The sequence below is a fragment of the Populus alba genome, chromosome 14 (assembly GCF_005239225.2).
Source record: "Populus alba chromosome 14, ASM523922v2, whole genome shotgun sequence".
Lineage (NCBI taxonomy): Eukaryota > Viridiplantae > Streptophyta > Magnoliopsida > Malpighiales > Salicaceae > Populus > Populus alba.
Window position 1 is genome coordinate 10,131,548 of NC_133297.1, and position 24,688 is coordinate 10,156,235.

Sequence of the window (24,688 nt, forward strand, 5' to 3'; positions counted from 1 at the left end):
TCTTTTTTAATGGATATTTAACATTTGAGTTAATGCTTGCTCTTTGATTTTTGTATTTAAAAAGTAATTTAACTGTTTTTTTTCTCGAAATTAACTAAGAGAAAACCTAAAACATGTTGAAAAAGTACCATGGAAATACCTTGATATACCGTGGATTCAGACATCAAGATTACTATTTAAAAGATAGTTTATTATGGATAATTGAATGTTTTTATATGGTCCATAAATTATTTTAAATTTTATTAGAAACATTTAGGCTCAGTATAATTAATTATCATTAAACTCAAAAAATTAATGATCTTAATCCAGAACTTTTTGTATTTTTATTTTTTAAAATAGTTAACTGACTAGAATATCTTTAAAACATTAATTTTCTTTGTCTTATTTTTAGGAGTATTTTTGTATCTCTGCATAATTTTTTTTTTGTTATGATAAGATTTGTTCACGGGCAATTTTATAATTTAAGAAGTATATATATATATTATTTATAAAAAAAAAATATTTGTTATTTATTCATATTTAATTCATGTACTTTTAATTATTATTTTCTTTATTTAAAATAATTTATAAATTTAAAATTCTTTTTTAATTTCATCCCCCTTTAATTTTTTTTACCTTTCGATTTTGATTTTGATTTTTTTTTTCTATTTTTCTATTTGAATTTTTGTGTTTGAAATTGATTGTTTTTACAATTTCATCATTTTTAAGTTTTTTTCATATCAAATTTGATCTTTATTCTTTTAATTATTATTTTTTTATTTTGATAATTTTTTTAATTTTATTTTTTTATTTCGTAATTAAACATTAAATTTATTGGAAATTGAGCTTTTTTTATTATGCCCGAGTATAAAATTTCACGGGATGCGAAATTTAGAGATTAACACAGATTTACAAGATTCTTTTAGGTTTCCTTTTTTTTTCTTATATTCTTTTTTTAAGCTTGTGTCTTTTCAATTTCAAATTTTAGTATTTATTCAATTAGAAATTAGATTTTGTTATTTTTATTTATTTATTTTCTATATAATTTTTTTATTAATTTAAAAAACAATATAGGTTATCTCAGTTCTTTTTAGTTGTTGTTTTGTTTGTAAAATTTATTTTGAGAAATCTTTTGAATTGATTTTTTTTTTATTTGATGTCATTTTTTAACATTTGATTAGCTATTTTTTTTTTTCAATTCAATCATTCAAAGTTGAAGTTTTTTTATATTGAGCTTTATGATTTTTTTAAAATTTATTTTATTTCAAGTATTTTTAGTTTTTCTAGGATCATTTTTTTAGGATTTTATCTTTTGCAACTCGATCTTTTACTATATTTCAATTGAAACCTCACTTATTTGTCTTCTCTCTGCAAGTACAGTTACAATCTTTCTTTTACAGCTCAACCCTTTTTAAGCTTATGTTTGCTTTTGTGTTTCTTGATCTGGGTTTTGATTTGTTTTGGGTTTTATGCAGGATTTATTGAAATGAAAGAACAATGGGACAGAGAAAGCAAACATCAAATACAAACACAATGACCGAGACAAGCTAGAGAGCTACTTCTTGTGAAAGAATTGAAGAATTATGGAGACTATCAGGGAGAAAAAAACTGAGATAATTAAAAAAATAAAAAAAATAAATTGTAAAAAAAAATCATTAAACTAATTAAAATATTTTTAAAAAATAACCGGTTTGATTTGGTTATATAAGCCTGAAACTGAAAAATCAAACCAAACCAAAATAATAACCGAGCCAAACCGGAAAAAACCAAGTCAAACTGGAAAAACCAAGCCAATCGATTGGGTTTTGTTTTTTGCTCTAAAATAACTGAACTGAACCGAATCTGATTGGTTTGAATCAATTTTTTTTAATCAATTTAATTATTTTTTCAGATAAAAATCAACTAAAAAAAATCATCCTTAAAAAAAAATGAGAAAGCAAACCACTTTGTATTGTTTGTGTGTGCAAGACAAAGGTGAGATATGGGGCTGGAAGCTTTTTAAAGGCTCTTCTTGCGAACTTTGACTTTCTTGCTCGGTATGTTTTCCTTCCTCTTGTTGCATCCATTTGTTTCACGAATTGTTGAAACTAAGAACCTCAAAATGTGTAAATTAAGGATTTCAGGCTAAATAAGTCAGGAAAGCATTGGATAGGCATGCATGATAATTGGAGAAATTGGATGCATTCTACTGCATAATTTTGGGTTCTAGTTTTCTTCAGAAATCTTGGCAGCTTATCTAGGGTTTGTATTCTAATCTCTAAGTCCTCATTGAAGTGTTCTTGCTATAAAGTTTATTTCTTCGATAAAAAATTCAAAACTTTATTATTGATGATAATTGGGGTTTTAGGACATGGTAATGTGTTTCAGGCCAACTCAATAATGACATTTTTATTTTTTGGGTCTTTTTCTTGTTAAGTTTTCATCGGCTGTTGAGTTGGATAAACAGGCTACACTATTAGCTTTTGAGCAAGTATGGTGAAAGTAGCTTATAATGATGTCTAGTTCAATGTTATGTGTGTTTAGTGTTTGTATTCTTAATTCGCCAACCTGTTTATTTTTGTGTTTTGAAAGTGATTTTAAAAAAAATTAAAATTATTTTATTTTTTTATTTATTTCAAATTAATATATTTTTAGTCTTTTCAAATCATTTTAATGTGCTGATGTCAAAAATAATTTTAAAAAAATAAAAAATATATATTATTGGCATGTATTTTGACACAAAAAATTATTTAAAAAACAACCACAACCACACTATCAAACAAGCTCGTTGATCAACAAAAAAGCATGTCCTTAAGGATACATTGCAACCCCAATTAAATCTAAAAACAATACATACCAGTATGTATTGTGGTTGCATCTTTATTTTTGCTTTACTTTATAAAAAAAATTGCTTTATATTATGAGCTTCAAAATTATATGCTGGTTTTTCTGTTTTCACGAAAAATAAAAGAATACTAGCATATTGGTTCGCGCTCCACAGTGAATTAGTAATTTTTTAAAAATATAAAAAAAATAAAAAGTATAGAAAATATATTAAGTGTCTTGGTTGTCATACCCAAAATAACATTGGGTCTGATGGCCAAGAAGTTTAAAAACTATTGGGTTTGACAATCCTAGTGGCTTATGTTGGACAACAGGACCTAACGTTATTAAGTCCTCCTAGTAGCAGGATCCAACGCTAAGAAAAAAGAAATTCAACTCAATCCAACCTCAAATGAAAAAAAAAATTATCATCACCTAACTTTTGTACAATATAAAAAAAAGTCTTATCAATTTATTTTCTCTTTACCATATGAAAATAAAAAATAAATAAGAGAACATAAAAAAAAATATAAAGAGGCAAAAGAAAATAAAATTGAAAATATGTGGCAGCAAAATCCAAGGCTAAGAGAAAAACAATTCAACCTAACCCATCCTCAAATGAAAAAAAAAAAATTATTATCACCTAACTTTTGTACAATATAAAAAAAGTCTCATTAATTTATTTTCTTTTTATCATATAAAAAAAATTCAATAAGAGAACAAAAAAAATTCTGAAGAGGCAAAAAAATAAAATTGAAAATATTTGGTAGCAGAACCCGACACTAAGAGAAAATCAATTCAACCCAACTCAACCTCAAATGAAAAAAAAAATATTATCACCAACTTTTATACAATATAAAAAAAGTCTCACCAATTTATTTTTTTATTATCATATGAAAACAAATTCAATAAGAGAATAAAAAAAAATATCTAAGAAACATTTAAGATGAAAAAATATATTTAAAGGAACCAGATGAGTGTTAAGTATATGAGAATAAAAAAAATGTATTTATAAGCTAGAAATAGACTAGAAGCATATTAGGTTTGAAAATTTATATGGATGAGCTATAATGAAAGTAATTGGCATTGAAATTGAAAGTGATATTGATAAGCCAATAATGATATAATGGGTGATGAGACGAACTACCAAAATTAGTTAGTTGAAATAAAATAAATACGTAGGCAAGCCAAGAAGGACCAAAATTGTAATTAAGAGTTGAAATAATGGCATGAATTAATTACACTTATAAGATGAATTGGGGAATAGATAAAATATAACATGGAAAGGGAGCATAATATGAAAAATATGTTTCAACAAATTCGATAAACATAAAAGAAGTGAGTAAAATATATAAAATAAATAGAAATCAAGGAGTAATTACATGTATGATGACAATAATTTAATGTATTTAATGAAAAGAAAGAGTTTACTGATGGTTGATGAGGAAGCATTAAACTAAAAAGGATATAGATTGGTGTGCTTATAGAAAGATTAATGATATTATTATTGTTCATATAATTATAAAATATAGTAATCATGATGATATAAATACTCACGGTAATTTTTGTGATCTTTAGTGTTACAAGTATCTTCTTTTCAAGGCCCCGGTTCAAATGAAAAGAGTTATCGAGCTGCTTGACTTGTTATATAGGATAGGTACTAGTATTATCTAACTATTATATAGCAAAAACATTTATACATGTAATTTATAAGATATTGTAACCGTATTAATATGTAAGTATAAGTTGAATACTTGTGGATAAAATTATTGGAAGGTAAGCTTGATGATGTGCTTGTGATATATTATATATATAAATCCCCCATTTTTCACGCACATAATTATCTGAAATGTGCAATTTGCTTTGAAATTTCCAGGGCGTCACCGGTTTCTTGCATGTTATTGTATGAGTAATCCTCGAGCCCTCAATTATCTTCTTTTTTCAGAGTGGATAGCTTAGTGTGTTTGGTAGTGTGGTAGCGGTTGCTTTTCAAATAGCTTTTCGTGCCGAAATACATGTAAATAATGTTTTTTCATTTTTTAAAAATTATTTTTGACATCAGCACATCAAAACGATCCAAAAAGTACAAACCGTACTCAATTTTAGCAAAAAATAAAAAAAAATTGAATTTTTACAAAACACCGGTTTGGCAGCAATGCCAAACAGGTTATTAACAGATAACCTGAGGAATGATTTGCTATTCTACTATGCATCATATGCCTAGGCATGTGCCCTTGCAAAATCCATTTTAATGTATCATACGTTGGAACAACCTTAAAGTTATATTAAATTAATAAAAAACTCCCAAAACCTAAAAAATCACGAGCATCTTTCATGTCTATTGGATCTGCCATTGTTCCTCAAAAAAAAAAAAAAAAAAGTAATATTAATATTTTGCAAATACACGCAACATTCATTCTACTATGATGACAGGTTTGATGCGACATCATGTAGCCCATTAAAAGGAGGAGGCCTGGCAATAGTAAGAGGCCCACGGCCCACGTGTAGTCCTGATCCTAGAAATTCCACGATGTTGTCTCTGAACTCTTGGAGAACACAGAGTTCAAGCATCAGATATGAAAGATATTGTGGGATTCCTCTTTTCTGCGTCTGAAAATAATAAAGCTCAGGGTTTTGTGGTAAAGGGGCAATTTCAGGTCTATTTATGCTGTTTATTGGGCAATAATTCGGAGGCTTGGACAAGCAAGATCATATCAACTAGGCTGATGGCATGCAGTGTAGAATCATGTTCTTCATAGGATTAAAAATGGTGGGCTCACATGTTTTCTGCAAGCCATAATTGTAACCACAGAGTTTGCTCATCTGTCCAATGATTCAAAGGTCCTTTTCCCTTCATGTGCATTTCCTCTTTTGGCTTTCACTCAACCTTTTGCTCCCTCTACATACCATGGCTCGCATAGAGATAAAAAAAGAAAAAAAAAAAAGGTGTTGTTTTTGTCTTCTTCTTTTTTAATTGCCTATTTGGCGTTGAAAAAGAAATATATCCTCCCTGAGTATATGTATATATATGGGATAAAACATCAAACCATGAAATGCTAAAATAAGCATGGGGAATATTATGACGATCACATTACATAAAATTTACGTTGTTGAGTGACTATGAGTAAAGATTGCAGGACATAAAATAAAATAAGTTTATCAAAACTGAATTTTTAATAAATTACTATTTGAAAATTACCAAAATAAAAAAAAAATATTTTTTAGTGGATGAATTAGATAATTGTTGTGCTGCTGCAAAAGAACTAAGCTTGTTTTACATGTGAAAAAATAATGTCTAGGACAAGGGAAATTTATGGAGTTCAACTCAAATCAACAGGCTAATCTTTAAATCTTGTGTGAATATATTTTTTGACTAACTTGAGTTTCAAATCAAATTATATAAAAAATATTTTAATATAATCTAATTAGGATGATGAGTTTTAAAAAAATTAAATAACCTATAAAAGTATGCTTTGATTTAAAAAATTAATGTTTCCATGTAACGGAAAGGTAACGTTACAATAGAAAAGAGGGCACCATAAAGTATGGTGGGGGCTATTGTGTTGGTTTGAACATACAATAAAGACACAAAAGTTGAAACGCACAAATACTTTAGCTGTAAACACTGCCGTATAAGTGAAAATCTTAAACCCACGAGGCCATCGTCTCCTTGCTTCCTGTTTGCATGTGTAGTGAATAGAGAGCTGAAATAGCTACTCAAATATTTTGTCACCTTTCTTGACTCGAGACAGCAAGTCCCATTATTGATTCTTCAGACAGCAGTCTCATTATTCAAGTCTTCCGATTGGCGCCAAGTAGTGGAACCTGCACTGAAAGTGAACAGGATGAACATCATGTCACAGCATTACACACCCAGAAAACATACCGGCCTTCTGCTCCGCCGTTCTTGGTCCAGTTCAGACAAATCAATCCCAGATCTCAGGCCACACACTCCCGATCTACAGGGCTTGGACAGCATTCGATTCTAGACATTAAAATAAGATGCTGACTGTCTCAACGGAGGGGCAAAACCAAGACAGAAGGCAAGAAAAATAAAAAAATAAGAAGAAGAAAGCTGCAAAATCTGCGAGGACGGAGGAATTAGCAGAGACCCCAGTATCTTAAAGAAAGAAGAGCTTAAAGGCAAAAAGCACAGGATTAATGAACTTTTTATATATAGCTACCAATTATTTAGGTGTTTTTGATAACATCACCAGCCGCAGAAAGGCTGGAACTGATGGAATCATTATGACCACTGATCGTGTAATCTCAGGTTATGATTAAGCCAACAGTCATCATAATTCATACATGCCAACTGACCCACATATAGACAGACATAAACACACCAAGCTTTGTTGGAGGCAGAGTTCTAAATCATACATGACTCGGAGGGCGGTAACTTCCTTTCTGAATTGACTCCCGGTATTTGTTTGTGAGACTATGTGTTAATATAATTTTATAAATTATTTTAAATAAATATAAATAGCAATTAAAAGAATAGGAATTAAATATAAAAAATAAAAAATTTTAATTAAAAAAATAATAAGAGAAAAACAAAAAAAAACAATGAGGACTAAAAAAGAAATTAAAAAAAATATATATAGTAATGAAAAGAATGATGATCAAATTTGATATGATCAACAAATAACAAGACAATTATATATGAATTTTTCATAATTTTTAAAAAGTTTTTTCTATCCAAAATAAAATTAAAAAAAAAACATTATTTTAGAAATTAAGCTAAATTTTTTTTCTACTGAAAAGTGTTTTCTGTAATAAACAAACATAAAAAATTTAAAAAATTATTTCTAAAAAATTATTTTCCATGAAATAAAAGAGTCTTAGTTCATAATATGACGCTTTTATTTTTTAATTATTTATTTTGTACGTTCAATAATTTTTCTAATTTATTGTGATCATACAAAGAAAATGACAGGAGACGCGGCTGTTTAAAAAATCTAAAATTTTCTTTTTTGTTTTAAAATAAATTTTTTAATGTTTTTTTTTTTATCAATTTAACGTATTAATATAAAAATTAAATTTTAAAAATAAAAAATATTCTAAAAACAACCGTTATTACATCGAAAACGATGCAAGTAATCCAAAACTTACAGATGGAAAGAGAGTTCTGTACGCGTGTCGGTCCTCGACTCCTAGTAAACGTGGGATACGGGATCATCAACCGATTTGACAACTCATCCTCTTTTCATTTTCCTGTACATAGCATAGCTCTTCTTCGTACTGGTTAGTTAACGCAATGTTCTTAACCGAACTACTGTAATGTCCAAACTGTAACAATGGCGTGTGAGCGCTCAAAAAGCAGACTACTTTCTCTCAAAAGCTTACAGGTTTGCATCTTAGACTAAAATAGGATACATTAATCCCCCATAAAAAAGCACTTCAGGTTGGGGTGCTGTGGTTCTCATTATAACGTGTTATCCAACTCATCCTCCCTTCATTTCCACTTTTGCGAGCTTTACACTTAATATAGAATTAAATTAAGCTAATCTTTATGGGCGTAGCTTTCACTAGCCATGATTACATCCCCTAAAAGCACCGCAGCCCTTCAGGATTCCTGCAAATTTCCCAAAGCAAAAACCATGTAGCAAAAAAGGCTACGTCTCACTGCCTTCCACCGAAAAGTGCTGTTGCACACCTCCAAAGCTCTTGACTTTCACCTTGTAAGCACTGATTAAAGTATATATCAAGAGTCTCCTCCCACAAGAAAAAAAAAAAAGAAAAAAAAACCCCTCACTCTTGACAGATTGAGCCAGCATGGGTTATGCTATAGAATTGTTTATAAGGTTAATTTTTTGATTAAAATGAGTTTTTATACCATGTCCAGGTATTTTATATATATATATATATGAAATGATTTTGAATTTTACCCTAACTTCAACCTCATAATTCCAACTCGCTTTTTAAATAGAAATAAAGAAAGAGAGTTGTCCCCTGAACAACCTGTCAGAAGAAGAAGAATAATAACTCCTGTTTTGGTTTATACTAGCAAGAGATGGGTTGTTAAAAACAGTTAGATTCTTGAAAGAGAGACACTCACTTGTTAGTTAGTGGGGTTGGTGGTACTGGTGCAGAACTTTCAGACGGGAATCTAAGACTGAATTGCCAGGTTTCTTTTTCTAACAAGGAGATGGGTGTGGTTACAGTAGGTGAACTGAAGCCAAGTATATCAGGGAAGAGAGCATTTCGTCCAAGCTCAAGTATAAGGCATGCTACTGAATGGTAATCTTTTCTTCCCTAAACTACTTTCTAACCAGCTTTGTCCCATGCTTGTCTTCGTGTCACCAGCTATCACCTCCAATTAGCTGTTTAGTGACGCTTGTTTCTATGCACATTTCATAGTTCTAGCATAAAATCTTCTGATGCTTGCTCCGAGTTTTCAGCTGCACAACCTAGCTAGAGTATAATGTTTGAGAGGGCTTTTGTTATTTGAGAAATCACTGGAAGTTCGATATGTGGATTGGGTTCAGAGTTGTAAGAATGTGATTTTAGTCTCAGAGGAAGACTTGATTTTTCTTCATCAAGTTCAGATTTTTCTTGATTAATATGGAAATTAAAAAAAATTAAGGCAGGATGCTGGAAACTGTAAAGTGTATTCCCAGAAAAAGAGGTCTGGAAATTTTATTTTTTGTTTTGAAAGATTCTTTTAAATTTACTCAACTGTGTTGAGTATTTAGTTTTCCAACCTTGTTGTTTTCTGTTTGATGAAAAAATAATTTTGTAACTTGAAATGTAGAACCTTGCACAATTCAGTAGTTGGTCTTCTGTCAGTCCTGCAATCCTTGTAAACTCAGAGTTTTGGATTTTAATCAGTCAAAAACAGAATCTGGTAGATTGATTATAGGTTGAAATATATACATATTATTTTTTTAAAAAAAGAAGAAAAATAACTTTCTTAGACTTCCCTTACAATCCCCAACAGCGTGCCTTTTGTAGGTCCGGTAATTTTATGAGCTTCAATGGCTGATTATGCTCGGCCATTAAGAGAAGAAAACAGCAGTTTTGACAGATCAAACATATGATCTTGACTTTCCATCTGTTCTGCCTGGATTGGACGACAAAGGCATGAGGCTGCAGATACATTCCCATCCTGCATCTTCAATTTTATGGATTGCAATTAGTTTTTTACCTGTTACCACTCAATGATTCGCCCGTTTATTTTAACCATTGATAAGATCTAAAACATGTACCCATAGGCCGTACAGTGGTTCAATGAGCATGACATAATTTCTTGAGACAAACACAGCTATCTCATAACTCAAAGGCGACCCATATGCATCCTGTCATATCTATGTAGGCTGGCAAAATTTCGAAATTGTTTCCATTGCACAAGAACAACCAGTTCTGCACTCTGCAGTTCAGGTTTTTTACAGTTGAAACAAAAAAATAACCGTGCCGCCTGCTGCAAATCTGCTTGGGCAGTCCCACTCATCGTTTAATAATTGAGCTCTTGGTTTTCCATCTGGGCCATCTTTGTCGATTCAGACAATGAAGATGGATAATTCAGTCCAGAGATATGAGGTTGTTACTTCATGATTAATCTAGTCCAGAAACACTTGCATATAGAGTCCTTAAGCTATTTTGTGCATGGATAGAGCTTGAGCACTTACTGTCCAGTGAATCTGTTTGGGATTTATGGTTTCAAAAATGGGAGTTCAGCCCTATGGTAGAAGCTCTTACATGGTCTCTAAATTATTGGCACCGACAAACGTGTAGGAATCATTTATTTCCTTTTTTTGGATTTTTTTGTTTGTTTTCTATGCAGTCCCGCTTCAATCATTCTACCATCTTGCAGGCCAATTTCGGATGTTTCTAGTGATCTTACAGTCGAAGTAGGAGCTGCAAACTTTGCACTTCACAAGGTAAGGAAAATCTAGTACGTTCACATGGGCATGCATTTTACAAGAGGAATTTAGGATCTAAAACAGCTTCCTGATCTTCTTACCACTGAGACCTTGCCATCATTTGTGGTATTTAATACCGAAAATAATTTCTACTTGTTTAATGGTGTCGTACGTTAATGTTAAATAAATGGATTGTCCTATGGTGAGAAGAAAAGAAAAAACGAAGAGGAAACTTTATACTTCACTAGAAGCGTTGATTTTATTATTCAAACTCTATGCAGTTTCCTCTGGTTTCTCGAAGTGGACGAATCCGTAAACTGTTGCTGGAATCGAAAGACTCAAAGATCTCGCGCATAAATATCCCTGCTGTACCTGGTGGACCAGAGGCCTTCGAGCTTGCTGCAAAGTTCTGCTATGGAGTAAATGTTGAGATTACACAATCAAATGTTGCTATGTTATGTTGTGCTGCCCATTTTCTGGAAATGACAGAAGATTTCGCAGAGAAGAACTTGGAAGCCCGAGCTGAAGCATATCTGAAGGAGATGGTGCTTCCAAACATATCAAGTTCAATTTCGGTTATTCACCGTTGTGAAACTCTATTGCCCATTTCGGAAGAGATCAACCTGGTCAGTAGACTTATCAATGCAATTGCAAGCAATGCGTGTAAGGAGCAGCTGACCTCTGGCTTGTTAAAGCTTGATCACAACTTCCCTGCAAAAAGTATGCCACATATGGAACCAGAAACACCATCAGACTGGTGGGGAAAATCACTAGCAGTACTGAATCTTGATTTCTTCCAAAGAGTTTTATCCGCAGTAAAATCAAAGGGTCTCAAACAGGATATGATTAGCAAAATTTTGATAAACTACGCCCATAATTCTCTTCAAGGCCTTGTTGGCAGGGACCCTCAATTGGTTAAAGGAAGTCTCATGGATTTGGAGTTGCAGAAGAAACAAAGAGTCATCGTTGAAGCAATAGTTAGCTTACTACCAACCCAATCAAGAAAGTGTCCAGTTCCAATGGCTTTTCTTTCAAGTTTATTAAAAACTGCTATAGCGTCATCAGCAACTACGTCTTGCAGATCTGATTTGGAGAGGAGGATTGGTCTTCAACTAGATCAGGCAATTCTTGAGGACATCCTAATACCAGCAAATTCACATGGAAACAACCACTGCACCATGTACGATACTGATTCGATCTTGAGGATCTTCTCTATCTTTCTAAACTTGGACGATGAGGATGATGATGAAGACAACAACTTACGGGATGAAAGTGAGATGATTTATGATTTTGACAGCCCTGGTTCTCCTAAACAGAGCTCAATTCTAAAGGTATCAAAGCTACTGGATAATTTTCTTGCAGAAGTTGCTCTAGACTCGAACTTGCTGCCATCAAAGTTTATAGCATTAGCGGAACTACTTCCAGACCATGCTCGTATTGTTGGTGATGGATTGTACAGAGCTGTGGATATCTTCCTCAAGGTTAGTAGCTCTTCCTACTTTTCTCTCTTCGTATCCACAGAAGCAGTGTTATTTCAACAGTCCACTTCATCTGCATGCCTCTAGATTTGAACACCATTTTGTGTTTTGTTCATGATCTACTTACAGGTTCATCCAAACATTAAAGATTCTGAGCGCTACAGACTCTGCAAGACCATCGATTGCCAGAAATTATCTCAAGAAGCCTGCAGCCATGCTGCACAAAATGAGAGGTTACCTGTACAGATGGCAGTCCAAGTGCTATACTTTGAACAGATCAGGCTCCGAAATGCAATGAACGGGGGACACAACCAGTTATTCTTCGGTGCATTAAACGGTCAATTCCCTCAACGCTCAGGCAGTGGTGCAGGAAGCGGAGCCATCTCTCCAAGAGATAATTATGCATCGGTTAGAAGAGAGAACCGAGAGCTGAAGCTTGAAGTAGCAAGAATGAGAATGAGGCTGACTGATCTCGAGAAGGACCATGTGTCCATGAAACAGGAGCTGGTAAGGACTCACCCTGCAAACAAGTTGTTCAAATCATTCACCAAAAAATTAAGCAAGCTTAACACCCTATTTCGAATCAATGGTCTGAAGCCCATAGGGGGCAAGGCTAATTCAGAAACAAGGTTCTTATTCCAGAAGAGAAGGCGTCACTCGGTTTCATGACTGTAAATGTGTGCGAACAATTTCAAGTTAAAAAAACTGTATAGTAAATATATTGTGATTTTGGAGTGTTGATACCGAGCTGCCAAGTTTGTTCGAGAATATTGCTGCCTTGAGTTTTTGTTTGATGGGCCGTTGAAGGCAGCAGGATCTCTATCAAACTTGTACTGTAAAAGGCCATGATGTCTGGAAAATATGTAATGCATGGGGTTTTTAGGACACGAATTTCAGTTTTCAATATATATATATATATATATATATAAACTTTGTCTGAACATGACAAAGTCAAATAACTACACACCCAATTGGTGGGACTCTTCTTTAGTCTGTGTTTGGCACATGGTATGTTTGCGGATTTTAAAAAATAAAATAAATTTTCATTTATAAATTATAGTTTTTTTTTTTTTTTTTTGTGAAAGCTCTTAGAGATAGTTTTTAGTGGCATTCATACAGATATCTAATATGTATTTATCAATTAAATACTTTTAAATATATAATTAAAACAAAATATATCCGTTATCTAACTTGAGTGTTGTGTAATGATGATTAAAATATAAAAAAAGGGGTTAAAATTTACCTTCAAAAGGACCAAAAGTGGGGTTAAATTATACCCTCATCCTTGGAGGATATAATTTAATCCCTTGATTTCTTAAAATTTCTTTTCATTTTCTTTCTTTTTGTCTCCAAATACACCCCAAAATAATTTTTTTCCATTTTTTTCTTCAATTATTATTACTAATTTAATAGTTTTTCTTTATTTCTATTTACAAATCACCCTTTATTTTTTTATGTATTAAATATTTTTAAAAATTAATTTTTATATTTTAAAAAATGGTTGTTGTAGTAATTATTTTTGTAATGATTGATTTTTATTTTTATTTTACTTTATATCAAAATGCCATCGTAAAACTATGCTCAAAAGTAGCAATAAACTGCAAGATATATAAAATAAGAAACTGCATGCGCAATCATTCGGTCACAAAAATGATCACGATGCGATCCTCGAATGCAATCAATTCCTTCTAAGTTATGCCTCTCTTGATAATACATTTATAGAAAAGAAAAAATTCAAAAAAAAATAAAAAATAGGCCGTATAGATTAACAGACAGAACGAAAGAAATTAGTTATAGTACTGACCCAGTCCAGAAAAGCAGCATGGAAAGTTGATGACAAAAAACTAAAACCGAACACAAATTAAATGTGGTCCTTCGCTATAATATAATTATTATATTGCTATTTTAAAAAATTCAAATTTTTTTGTGGTGGGATTATTTTTATTTTTTTATATAGTTTATTTGTCATTAAAAAATTATTCAGGAATATAAATATCTTTTTCAATTTTTAAATATAATAAAATTATTTAATTATCTTTCAAATCAAAATTTTTAAAGCTGAAACCAAAGATATTTACGTCTTATTATTTTTTTAAATACAATAAAATAAAAATTTACCTTTTAAATAAAAAAAAAACCATGAGTCCAAGGACAATTTGCTCTTTTCACTCTGATTTTTTTTTTGTTATTACTAGATTCATTAAGGGCAATTTGATCCTTTAAGATGGTTTGTTATTATTAAAATAAAAAAGTTGTTAGTGAGTGCGGTGCTTATTGGGGCCAAAAATACTATTTAGTTGTGTTGTTAAAAATGTTAACATGCGTGCCGACAATAGTGTAACGGTTTGTTGCTAGTTGGGGTTTGTTTTTCTTTTTCTTTTTTCTCTAAAAAATTATAGTTTGATCATTTTTATTATTGGATTTGAACTTCACACAATATTTTTTTTTCTTGATCCTTTAGTAAAAGTTTTATTTGTTTTTAATTTCATCCTTCAATCTCAATTTATCATATATTTTTCTTCAATTTGATCCTTATTCTTTGTATTTCTAATTCTATTCTTGACCTTTTTGTAAATATTTTATTAGTTTTTAATTTCATCATTCAATCTAATTTTATGGCATATTATGTTTTTCAATTTGGTCCTTATTATTTTGATTTTTTTGTCCTTTTGTTTAAGTTATTTCCTTTTTAATTGCACCCTCCAATAAAAAATTTATACTTGTCCTCTAATTTGTTTTTTTATCCTCATTCTTTTAATTTTTATTTTTTATCTTGAATCTTTTTGTGTGATTTTTTTTTTATTGATTTCATTCTTCAGCATTTGATTTGTTGAGCTTTATAATTTTTTTTCATGTATATTGATTCCAGTATAATAACCCGGTGACGAGTTTGAGATATTAATAGACATTGACATTTTTTTTGCTTATTTTTTTTCTAATTTCATTATTTAAAAAATGATTTTATGGTTTTCTTCAAAAAAAATTTCTATTGAGTTATTCTAATCTCATGATTTGAGAAATGAGTTTAGCGGGATAACATAAGTTGACTCGCCTCTTATTGCACATGTTATATTTTTATAATGCTCACTCGGGTTGGCTCTCATTGAGTTTTTTTTTTAATCTAATTTTATCATTTCATATTTAATTGATTAAAAATTAAAAAACAAAAAATCTTACCCGCTCTTAGAAAAAGTTTTTTTCCCTAGTGATGGTAGTTGTTTATTTTTATTTTTTGTTCGTTTACTATTATTGTGTTTTTTTCTCATCCCAATAAAATAAAACCAGTTTATTTGACAGTTGGAATTATTACTTGTGCTGTAGAGTTGTTTTTCTTTAAAATACAATTGCGGCTCTTAAACATTATTTTTTATGAAAAAATTAATATGAATCCACGACGTAAGGTGGGTCAACATCTAAACACTAAATTTAATATATATTTTAAATAAAAGAGAAACTAGTATAATATAATATATATTTTAATTCATTATACTCTTTACGAAAAGAAATGGAAAAGTTATGATAGTGAATCACCTCTTCTTCTTTTTTTAATAATTTTTTTCCTTTTAAATTTTATGTCATTTTTTTTTCTATTTTTTTCTATTTTTATTGGTTTTAAATTGATCAACATAATTTATTTCAGTTTTTTTTATATATAAAGTTATTATAGTCACAAATAAACATTATGTCATTTGGTAGGTGCTTAATTTTTGCAAACATTTATTTTTATTATCATATCATTAAATAAACTATATTTTAAAAAACAAAGTTTTTAAATCTAGTAAATTCCATGATTCGAGTCACAAGTTTTGTGAGTTAAGCAGCAAAACTCGAGTTGATCTAATATATCATTGTTTCAATATTAAAAAAAAATTATGTTGAATTTTTTTAAAAACCAAACCATGTTTTTACTGGTTGTCTGGGTTTTCTTTGGATTTGCCAAGTCAATTGGGTTACACAGAGTAAACTCTTATGCAAGTTAATTATAAACCCAAGTTAGGCAAGAAGTCAAGCCAAAAAGTTTCAAGGTTTACCTGTTGGGTTCAATTTAATAACAATGCCAAATAATTTCTTTTTCTTTATTTTTGAAATCCCATCTTTTATCTTTTTTTCTTCTTTCAATTGGGCTTTTTCTTTAATCAATTTAATCTTTCAATATTTGATCGATTTCTAAGTGTTCTTCATAATTTGTTTGATTTGCTTTCTATAAAGTTATTGTAGTCTAAACAAAAACATCTTGATATTTGATTGATACTCAATTATATGAGTGTTTATTTTTTATATTATATCATTAAGTAAAAAAATAATTTAAAAAACAAAATTGTTAAACGTAGTGAAGTCCATGAACTCGGTCATATGTTTAGTGAATTAAGTCATGAAACTTGGTCGATCTAATATGTCACAATCTCAATATTTTATAAAAATACAATCATGTATTTCTTTTTTTTGAAAAAAAGCTAAACTATATTTTTTACCAATTGTTTGGGTTATTTTCCAACATATCAACTTAACTCAACTATCATACTAGAGCAACTCTCGTAGGATTAATTTAAAACTAGAGCTAAGTAAATAAAGTTAAGTCAAGAGAATTCAAGGTTCACCTATTATATCATATTTAATAACGATATTAAATAATTTATTGGAGTCTATTTTTTTTAATTCATTTTTTTTCCATGCAAAAAAAAAAGTTATAGAAAACTCTAAAAGGCGTGGGGGAAATATTATTCTCTCACGTACTCTAGTCTCACACTCATGGGTATTGTGGATTCACCGTGCCCATAAATGTTTTTCTAAGTCCCTTTTCTATTTTTATTATTTTTTTAATTTTCTCTCTCAAGGTTATAATTGGTGGCTAATTTAGCTAAATTTGTTAAGGAAGGGTGAACTTGAAAGATAATTTTTTATTTTTTTGTGAAATGTTTAGCTTAGTCTTGATTCTTTACTAATTATAACAATTGGATCCCTTCAATTTTTCATGTTTCATCAAAAAATAATTTAATTTGATCCAAAATTTTATTTTTTAGTTCCTAGTTTGAGAGAGAATAGAGAAAATTACTAGATTTCAATGACCAAGAAAGAAAAATATCATTAACACCAATTTTGACAACCAAAATAGTTGATTTTTATCTCAAATGATTCTATTTGATAAGGGAAGTTCAATTTATGTATTATTTTTTTTTTTTTACATTGAAAGTGCTTAAAAAATAAATCTGAGAAATCCATAAAAAATCAGACGACATATTATCTCTTTTTTTTTTTTTCAAAAATTGATCCATCCCACTTGCAATTAAAAAATTTAAAAGCCCAAGTAGGTGGGCTTTACTAAATGGGCCAGATGCATAAGCTTGACTTGTTCGGCCATCAATACAGCAACACATGTTTTTTTCTTTTCTAAATTTATTTTTTAAATTATGTTTTTTTTAAATGTATTTTTTAATTTACTCTCAAAATTTTTTAATGTACAAAAATACATAAAAAAAACTGTATATATAATTTATTTATAAAAAAATATCTGGCCCGAGCTCCCATAACAAAGAAGGACTCTACTCTGGCCCAACGAATAAGGCGTTGGTCTACGGAGCCGTAGTTTTTTTTTTTTTTCCCCATAATATCTTTTCTTTCATAAACTTCAGGAAACAAAACGGCATCACTTTATAAACAAAAAGCAAAACAAACCAACCGTCTCTCTCTTCCAGCTTCCTTCTTCGAGCACGAAACGCAATTGAATTGAATTCAATCGCAAAAAGAGAGGGACTGATTGTCTTCGAGAAGGAAATATGCGCATATCTCTTTCTGGAATGCGAAGTGCTTTCCCCTTTTCAAGACTCGTAAGGTCCAAAACAGTTTATTTATTTAATAATAGTAATAATTAGGTTTTCAATTTAGAGTAAAATCATACGGATTGCTTGTTTTAAATTCTTATCAATCCGACTGAAAATTGTAGTTACTATTTTTAATCGTATCTGATGATACAGGCAACTCGAACAAGAGATGGAAACGGTGGTTAAGGTACTGCAGCCTGGACCTTTGGGAATAGTGGAGCACAATTTCTCTTCTGTGGAGATGCGTCAGGCAAATGCCATTGTCCGCAGTGCAGTAGACAATTGGCGGAGGAATGCAAATCTAGAGAAGAGAAGCAGCGTGTTAAGAGATTTTATTCAGAAATAATCGCTGCATCATTTTTCCTTGACTATCAAATCATTAATATTTTCTAGATTTCTAAGCCCTAGTCAAATACTTCATCGTGATGTTATTACACCGTTTTCTTTTTTTATTTTGTCAATTTTTCTCAGAAGAAGCACTTTTTTGAAGGATTTTATTTTCCGTTTCTGTTTCTTTTGTTACTTATTTTTAGAGACGAATTCCTTTAGGGTCTGTTTCTTTTGCCTTTGTTCGGTTTCTATTAAGGATCCCCAAGGTGCTTTTGATGACTGAAACAGCGGGATATCCTTTTGAAACTTGTATGATTTGCAAGCCTGGCCGCTGATATGGCTGCGAACCCTGGGATGTTAGCTCCCTGTCAGCTTCATTTGTTCTAGTGATACAGTGATCTGCATGCTCAATTGGTTTTTTGGCTATCAGTTTCTTTTCCCCAAATGCTTGCTATATGTTTTCTGCAATGGTGGTCCAAAGAGAATGTCATCATTTCTTTGGACTTTATCCTAAAAAGAGATTTTCTTTAGAGTATATCAACTCTGGGATGTTACCTTGCTGTCAACCTTCTTTGTTTTAGTGGTGCAGTGACCTGCCAACCGATTGCTTTCTTCTAAGTCCTTGCTCTGTCTTGTGTGGTAGTTCATGGTAGTCAGCCCCAAAAGTCCAAACATTTGTTTGGACCTTGTCCTAAAGAAAACTTTCTTTAGAGGCTACCAATCTTTGTATGTTACAATGCTGTCTGCAACAGCCCAGTTAGCTATGCAGATGTTGCCCAAATGCTTTTTGCTAGCCTCTCTTTTCGAAGTCCTTGCCATGTCTTCTGTGCAAGTTCCTACTGATATGTCTGCCGACAGCATTTTTTTTTCAAGCACGTTTAGAAACACTGAAGTTTACTGCTTCCTTTTTGTTCCCCTTGTCTATGTATATTGGACATGTTCATTGGCTAGGTTCTTGTGTATATTTTTCTTTAGGTAGAACGAATGCTTTTTGCTAGTCTGTCTTTACCAAGTCCTTGCCATGTCTTATGTGCAAGTTACAACTTACATGCCGGCAGATTTTTTTTGTGTTTTATAATTACTGAACTTTATTGCTCCCCTTTTATTCCCTTTTGTTTATGTATATTGAGCATGTTCGTTGGCTAGGTTCATGTGTACATTTTTCTTGAGGGAGAACATCAGTGATCTCGAAGTAGAATCTAGAAGTTAATTCTTATTCGAGAATATATTCGAAGCAATAGAATCAAATGAGTTCCTTATCAGAAAGTTATTTGCAAGTCTTTATGTCATCATCTTACCGCTCAGTATTTTCGAAACTTGAATATGGAATAGATTGTGATATTGACTTATGGCATCATTATCCGGATTGCACACTCTGACATTGATTCATCAAGTTGTTCATGCATGATGGTTCTGTTTGTGGTGATACGCTATTTTATCCAGAAAGATATGGCTGGCTGCTGTATTCTCACTTGTATAGCTTTTCCAGATGCAATCCATTAGACGAAATTCCAACGGCAATGTTGATGCTTAAAAAAGCGTTTGAAAATTGATGTGAGTAATCAGGGAGCTTGGAGCTCAGATGTATCGAGGCAAAGCAGAACCTCAAGTTCAAGTCCTAACTTGGACAATCTTTTGCTAATTAGGTTTCCATAGCAGCAAGTTATCTGTACTTCTAGGCCCAAAACAAAGAAATTACTCCCAAGATTGTCTAATCCTACCTTTCAAGCATAGAACAGGAAATAACCCATCACAACGTGACTCAGAATGTGAAAATTATTTCCAAATCACTCAATTTTATTTTTTTCTTCAAAATCTTTTAACATGATTATGTGATGTGTCAACTCCAGCACGTTCTCTGAATCGATGCAGATAATTTGGTATATCACGTGTCATTTTTCTACCGTTAATCCTAATGTGATCCCGTGTTCCATTTTTCCCACTTTTTATTTTTTTTTAATAAGTTATCAAATTTTATTCAGCAGAAAGCAACTAATTAGCAGAATGCTTAATCCTTAGCCCTGAAAACAACAACGAAAAAAAACAACAACAACCAGTATGTCTAAGAAAACATCAGTGTTTCATGCAGACAACAAGGAGACAAATCCCCACAAGATTTCTCATTAATTTTTATCCTCTCCTTTATCATTCAGCAATCCTATAGCTCATTGGAACCAGAACAGATCAAGAACATAAGGATTAGGCTCGACAACGAGAAAGGAATTAAGATTAAAAGCTGCAGGCATTGCAAGTTCCATCGAGCTATAGGATAACTGAGGAAGTACTTGACTGAAGAATGGGTGCTTTATAGGAGACAACTTATAAGATGAAAATTGGGTTTGATCTTCAACAAGATCAAGATCAAATGGATATCCAGGCTGCAATTGACGACCATTTTCAGCCTTGTTCTGAAGTTAATGATACTATAAAGGGTGAGTCGGTGTAAAGCTACTTTTGGGGAGAATGCATGCCCGAAGACATGGCTTATTGTCTAGCAAGCCAGTTAACTACCAGGAGCAGGCAAATCAAGATGGCAGGAATATCACTTCTAGGCGCGTTATGCTCAATCAAGAAGATCAAGATCATGAGTCTCGACCAACTGTTCTTTGCTCTCATTTGGCGCTCGTACATCTACTTCATAAAGGAAGGAACAACAAGCTCCATGGTTCAGATTGTCCAACAAAAGGAAAATTTTGCAATCTGTACAGTACAGATTTTATGGTGCTATAAGCATCTTTAGGAGGCAATGCTAAATACAATTTACTCTTAACTTTTGTCACATTCAGTGTTTTTGCAAGGAACAGTTTTGATTTTTTGTCTTGTAGTTACTTTGCGTAAGGTTTTCAGCTGTAATGAGGTTTCTCATTTATTATAAAGAAGGTTGACAAATGTTCACAGTCTTCCCAGCCCTTGTTATCCTCAACACAAAGTGCTCATGCTCTGTATCTCACACATCGGACATCGGTGTGTGCACCAAAATGCTTGATTTTGAACCCTTAGAAAGAAACAAAAGCTCAACATCTTTATCAAAGACAGCATAGATGTGTGGAAGTTCTTATTAGCAAACAAGAGCGCTCCTGTCGGGATAAATTAAAAAAAACAACAGGTTCTGAACCATGCCTCTTATTATTTTCTGCTTCTCGGAAAAAAAGAAAAGGAAAAAAAAAGAAGAACTAGTAGCTTATCTAAATGTAGAGCAGGATGACATGATCCATGTCCTGTGTCAGAGAGAAACAACATATTCTAAATCCAAATAGCACCTGCTTGTATAAGCAATGGGACTAGCTGGTTCTGAAGATGGAGGCTCATCACATTCCTTTCATTACCAACCAGCTGTTGGCCTATGAACACAGCAGGTACACTCTGTCGAAACCCAAGCTGCATTAATGCCCTTTCAATTTGTTGTCCATTTGGAATTCTGTCGAGGTTATAAACTGTTGGATTCGCTCCAAATCCTCGTATAAGTGTCTCGACAGAGTGGCTCATGCAGCAAGAACTCTTGCTGAAAATCACCACTGGCTTTTCTTGAATCAATACATTCAACACATCCATTGTCACAGTGGGCTCAAGAGTTTGATGTGGCTGTTGAGAGATTTTTAGAAGGCGTGCGAAGTGAGTATGTTTCTGAAGATTGTTGAGAGTAGAAGGCTTTCCTACGAGGAGCTTGAACACATATGGTGGTTTATTTATAGTACTGTCTATTTAGAGTGGTTGTATTGCACATCGTTTCCTGCTGGATAGAATATTAGGGACGACACGATAAGCTGATCAAAAGATTTGCCATTAGAAACTCCTTTTGCCTATTCGATGATTACTTGATAGAGACGTTTTCAATAGCAATTTGCATACGTGAAAAATGTAGTTTTCTGTGCTAATGCCGAGGACTTGCAAAAGTTTTTTTATCTTGCCCAAGATGCCGTACAAACATAAATTCCTTGTTATTACTATACATGTTAATCTACCAATCACTATTTTTATGGCAACTTTTTTTAAGAATCTAATTCATGTTTGCCATTGTTCTTGCAGTTCGAAAAAATAAATTTTAGAAAAATTATAAATTGTTTTGTAGTCAAGATTTTATGAGAGAATTAAACATGTAAAATATATTGATTAATCAAATTCTTTTAAAATCATGATTAAAGTAAAATGTAATTTCAACCATGTCTCATCACATCACCGGGACAATAAAATCTAGTTTTCTTAAATTTTGGATGGGTGAGCATTTGATATGGCATTAAGACTTCTTTGATAGAGCTTTTTCCGATGATGAATTCAGATTTAACAGGTTTAAAACCCTTAATAATTTATTTTCTGTTTTTAATGAGTTCACGAAACTTGCCCGAGCCTAATACTCGTTTGGTAATTTTTTAAGACCTACGAATCTTTCAATATTTTATATTGATTTAATACATATTATTTTGAATAAAATACAATTCAAAATATCATAGGGATTAAAGGATTCTTTAGCTCCACCTCTCCACAAAAAGACAAGAATCATTGGCTAAAAAATATTTAATAAATCTTTCAAGCTCAAAGTTCATAATTTCTTCATTTTCAATATTTTTAGCATTTACATTTAATTTTAAAATCTATTTATCTAAAATATCATTATATATTTTTTCTTTAAAAAGATACTTATTTTAAGCATTAAAGAATCCTCAAATCTTAAAAAAAAAAAAAACTTTTTGCAGTTACTAGCTATATTAGCTTATTAGACATCAGGCACAAGCTACTAGTCATTTTATTTAAAAAGAATATATTAAGTTGAGAGAACAAAAACATTAACTAATCATTCAATACATAAATCTTAGCACTAAAATTCACACCTCATTTTATTTCAAAATCATAGAGCTATGGTTCTATCTATTTTGAGCATCTATCGAGGTGGATAAAGAATTGAGTTTATCCACCTACACTTTCCTCTAAAGAGAAAGTTGTATTTTCATGAAGAAAATCGAAAGCTCGAAAGAAATAATGCTTTGAGAAAGTTAATCTGACCTTAATATATATCATGGTTATGTAACAAAAAATACGTAACTATCCATTATATTATAATATAAACTAAAAGATAAAGAAGTTTTCCAATACATTATTGTTTATCCAGACTCATTGTCATTATTGATTTTAATAATAATTTTTTTTTTTTTTTAACATTTGAGCCCTTTTAAGTTAAAATTATAACCCAATGACATGTTTTTTTGGAAGGGGGGAGTTGAATTGAAAGAAAAAGATTGACATAAAAATAGTACAGGTAAAATAGATAGTGGCATTGAAATTTGTTTGTAAAGTTCATTTTAGTCCCTCATTATTTTAGCTATTAGGTGATTGGTTCCTCTATTTTTTTTTAAAATAATTTTGATACCTAATTTTTTTTTTCTTTCAATCAATTTTTAGTGGAGGAGAGAAAGGGGGTCCTAGATTCTGGTGTATAGAGAAAGTTGTTATTACCAATGATTTCAACCTCCACCAAGATTGATTTTTGTGTCAAATTCTTCAATATAATGAGGGGTGTTAAGATTATGTTTTTTTACTTTCATCTAAAAAAAATAGATCTAAGCTCCAAGATATTTTTGGTTGTTGTCCTTTAATTTATTTTTTATTTTGATTTTAATACTTATTTTTTTAATTGTTATTTTTTATTTTGGATTTTTTTTGTGTAATTTTTTTTTATCGATTTCATCCTTCAATGTTTTGTTTTCTAAGGATTGAGTTTCATGATTTTTTCATGTGTAGTGCTTTCGGTTTGATGACCTAGGTCACGAGTTTGAAAAGTAATAGGAGTTGAAATCTTTTTTTTGGTCTTATTTTCTATTTTGATTTTGTCATTTGACATTTTTTTTAATTAAAAAATAGCTTTGTGGTTTTTTTTTCAATTTTATTTTCCATCGAATTATCCTGACCTTATGACTTAAGAAGTAAGTTTATCAGGTTAATTCAAATTAGCTCATCTTTTAATGTTCAGATTACATGTCTACCATGCTGGCTTGAGTTGTCTCACACCATTTTTTTTTTAATTATATTTCATCTTTCTATATTTAATTGCCTAAAAATTAAACAACATTATATTTTTGTTATTAGATAAAAAGTTTTTTATTTTTTTATTTCATGTTATCGTGATTTTTTTCCCTCCATATAATTCAAATAAAGCTGGCTTAGTTATTTTATCAGGATTATAAGCAGTGTTATTGAATTTCTTTTTTGTTAAATACACTTACGATATCTAAATATTTTACTAAAAAAATAATACAAACCTAGTATGTACTAGAAGGAGAAGAAGATAACCTGTGTAGCCACCACATTATCAATTTCTACACATTGCAGAACCTGGAAAGATATACCACAAAGACATTCTTACCAGGAATCAGAAGTCTCAGGTGCCCCACTTGATAATTAAATTAATTAAAGAGATTCCGTTGGG

At 31.2% G+C, this 24,688-nt stretch overlaps 3 protein-coding genes across 5 annotated transcripts; 2 read left to right on the forward strand and 1 right to left on the reverse strand.

Moving 5' to 3' along the window:
• Positions 1–8,006: 8,006 nt before the first annotated feature.
• LOC118041500 (BTB/POZ domain-containing protein At1g03010) lies at positions 8,007–13,012 on the forward strand. Of its 3 annotated transcripts, XM_035048866.2 has the most exons (5): positions 8,009–9,021; positions 9,736–10,511; positions 10,595–10,661; positions 10,925–12,124; positions 12,251–13,012. In XM_035048866.2, exons 2-5 carry the CDS (start codon positions 10,435–10,437, stop codon positions 12,788–12,790), a joined length of 1,884 nt encoding a protein of 627 aa, XP_034904757.1. In that variant the 5' UTR covers positions 8,009–9,021; positions 9,736–10,434; the 3' UTR covers positions 12,791–13,012. The 3 variants fall into 3 exon arrangements, with proteins under 3 accessions (XP_034904755.1, XP_034904756.1, XP_034904757.1); XM_035048864.2 differs by lacking the exon at positions 9,736–10,511 and having other exon boundaries at positions 8,007–9,021; positions 10,565–10,661; XM_035048865.2 differs by lacking the exon at positions 9,736–10,511 and having other exon boundaries at positions 8,008–9,021.
• A 4,730-nt stretch (positions 13,013–17,742) lies between these two features.
• On the forward strand, positions 17,743–18,694 carry LOC118041707 (uncharacterized). Its single transcript, XM_035049180.2, has 2 exons — positions 17,743–17,951; positions 18,094–18,694. The coding sequence occupies exons 1-2, from the start codon at positions 17,896–17,898 to the stop codon at positions 18,284–18,286; spliced, it is 249 nt and encodes an 82-aa protein (XP_034905071.1). The 5' UTR covers positions 17,743–17,895; the 3' UTR covers positions 18,287–18,694.
• A 2,616-nt stretch (positions 18,695–21,310) lies between these two features.
• LOC118041706 (monothiol glutaredoxin-S6) lies at positions 21,311–21,913 on the reverse strand. The gene has a single exon (XM_035049179.2). It carries the CDS (start codon positions 21,820–21,822, stop codon positions 21,514–21,516), a length of 309 nt encoding a protein of 102 aa, XP_034905070.1. The 5' UTR covers positions 21,823–21,913; the 3' UTR covers positions 21,311–21,513.
• Between the last annotated feature and the right edge of the window lie 2,775 nt (positions 21,914–24,688).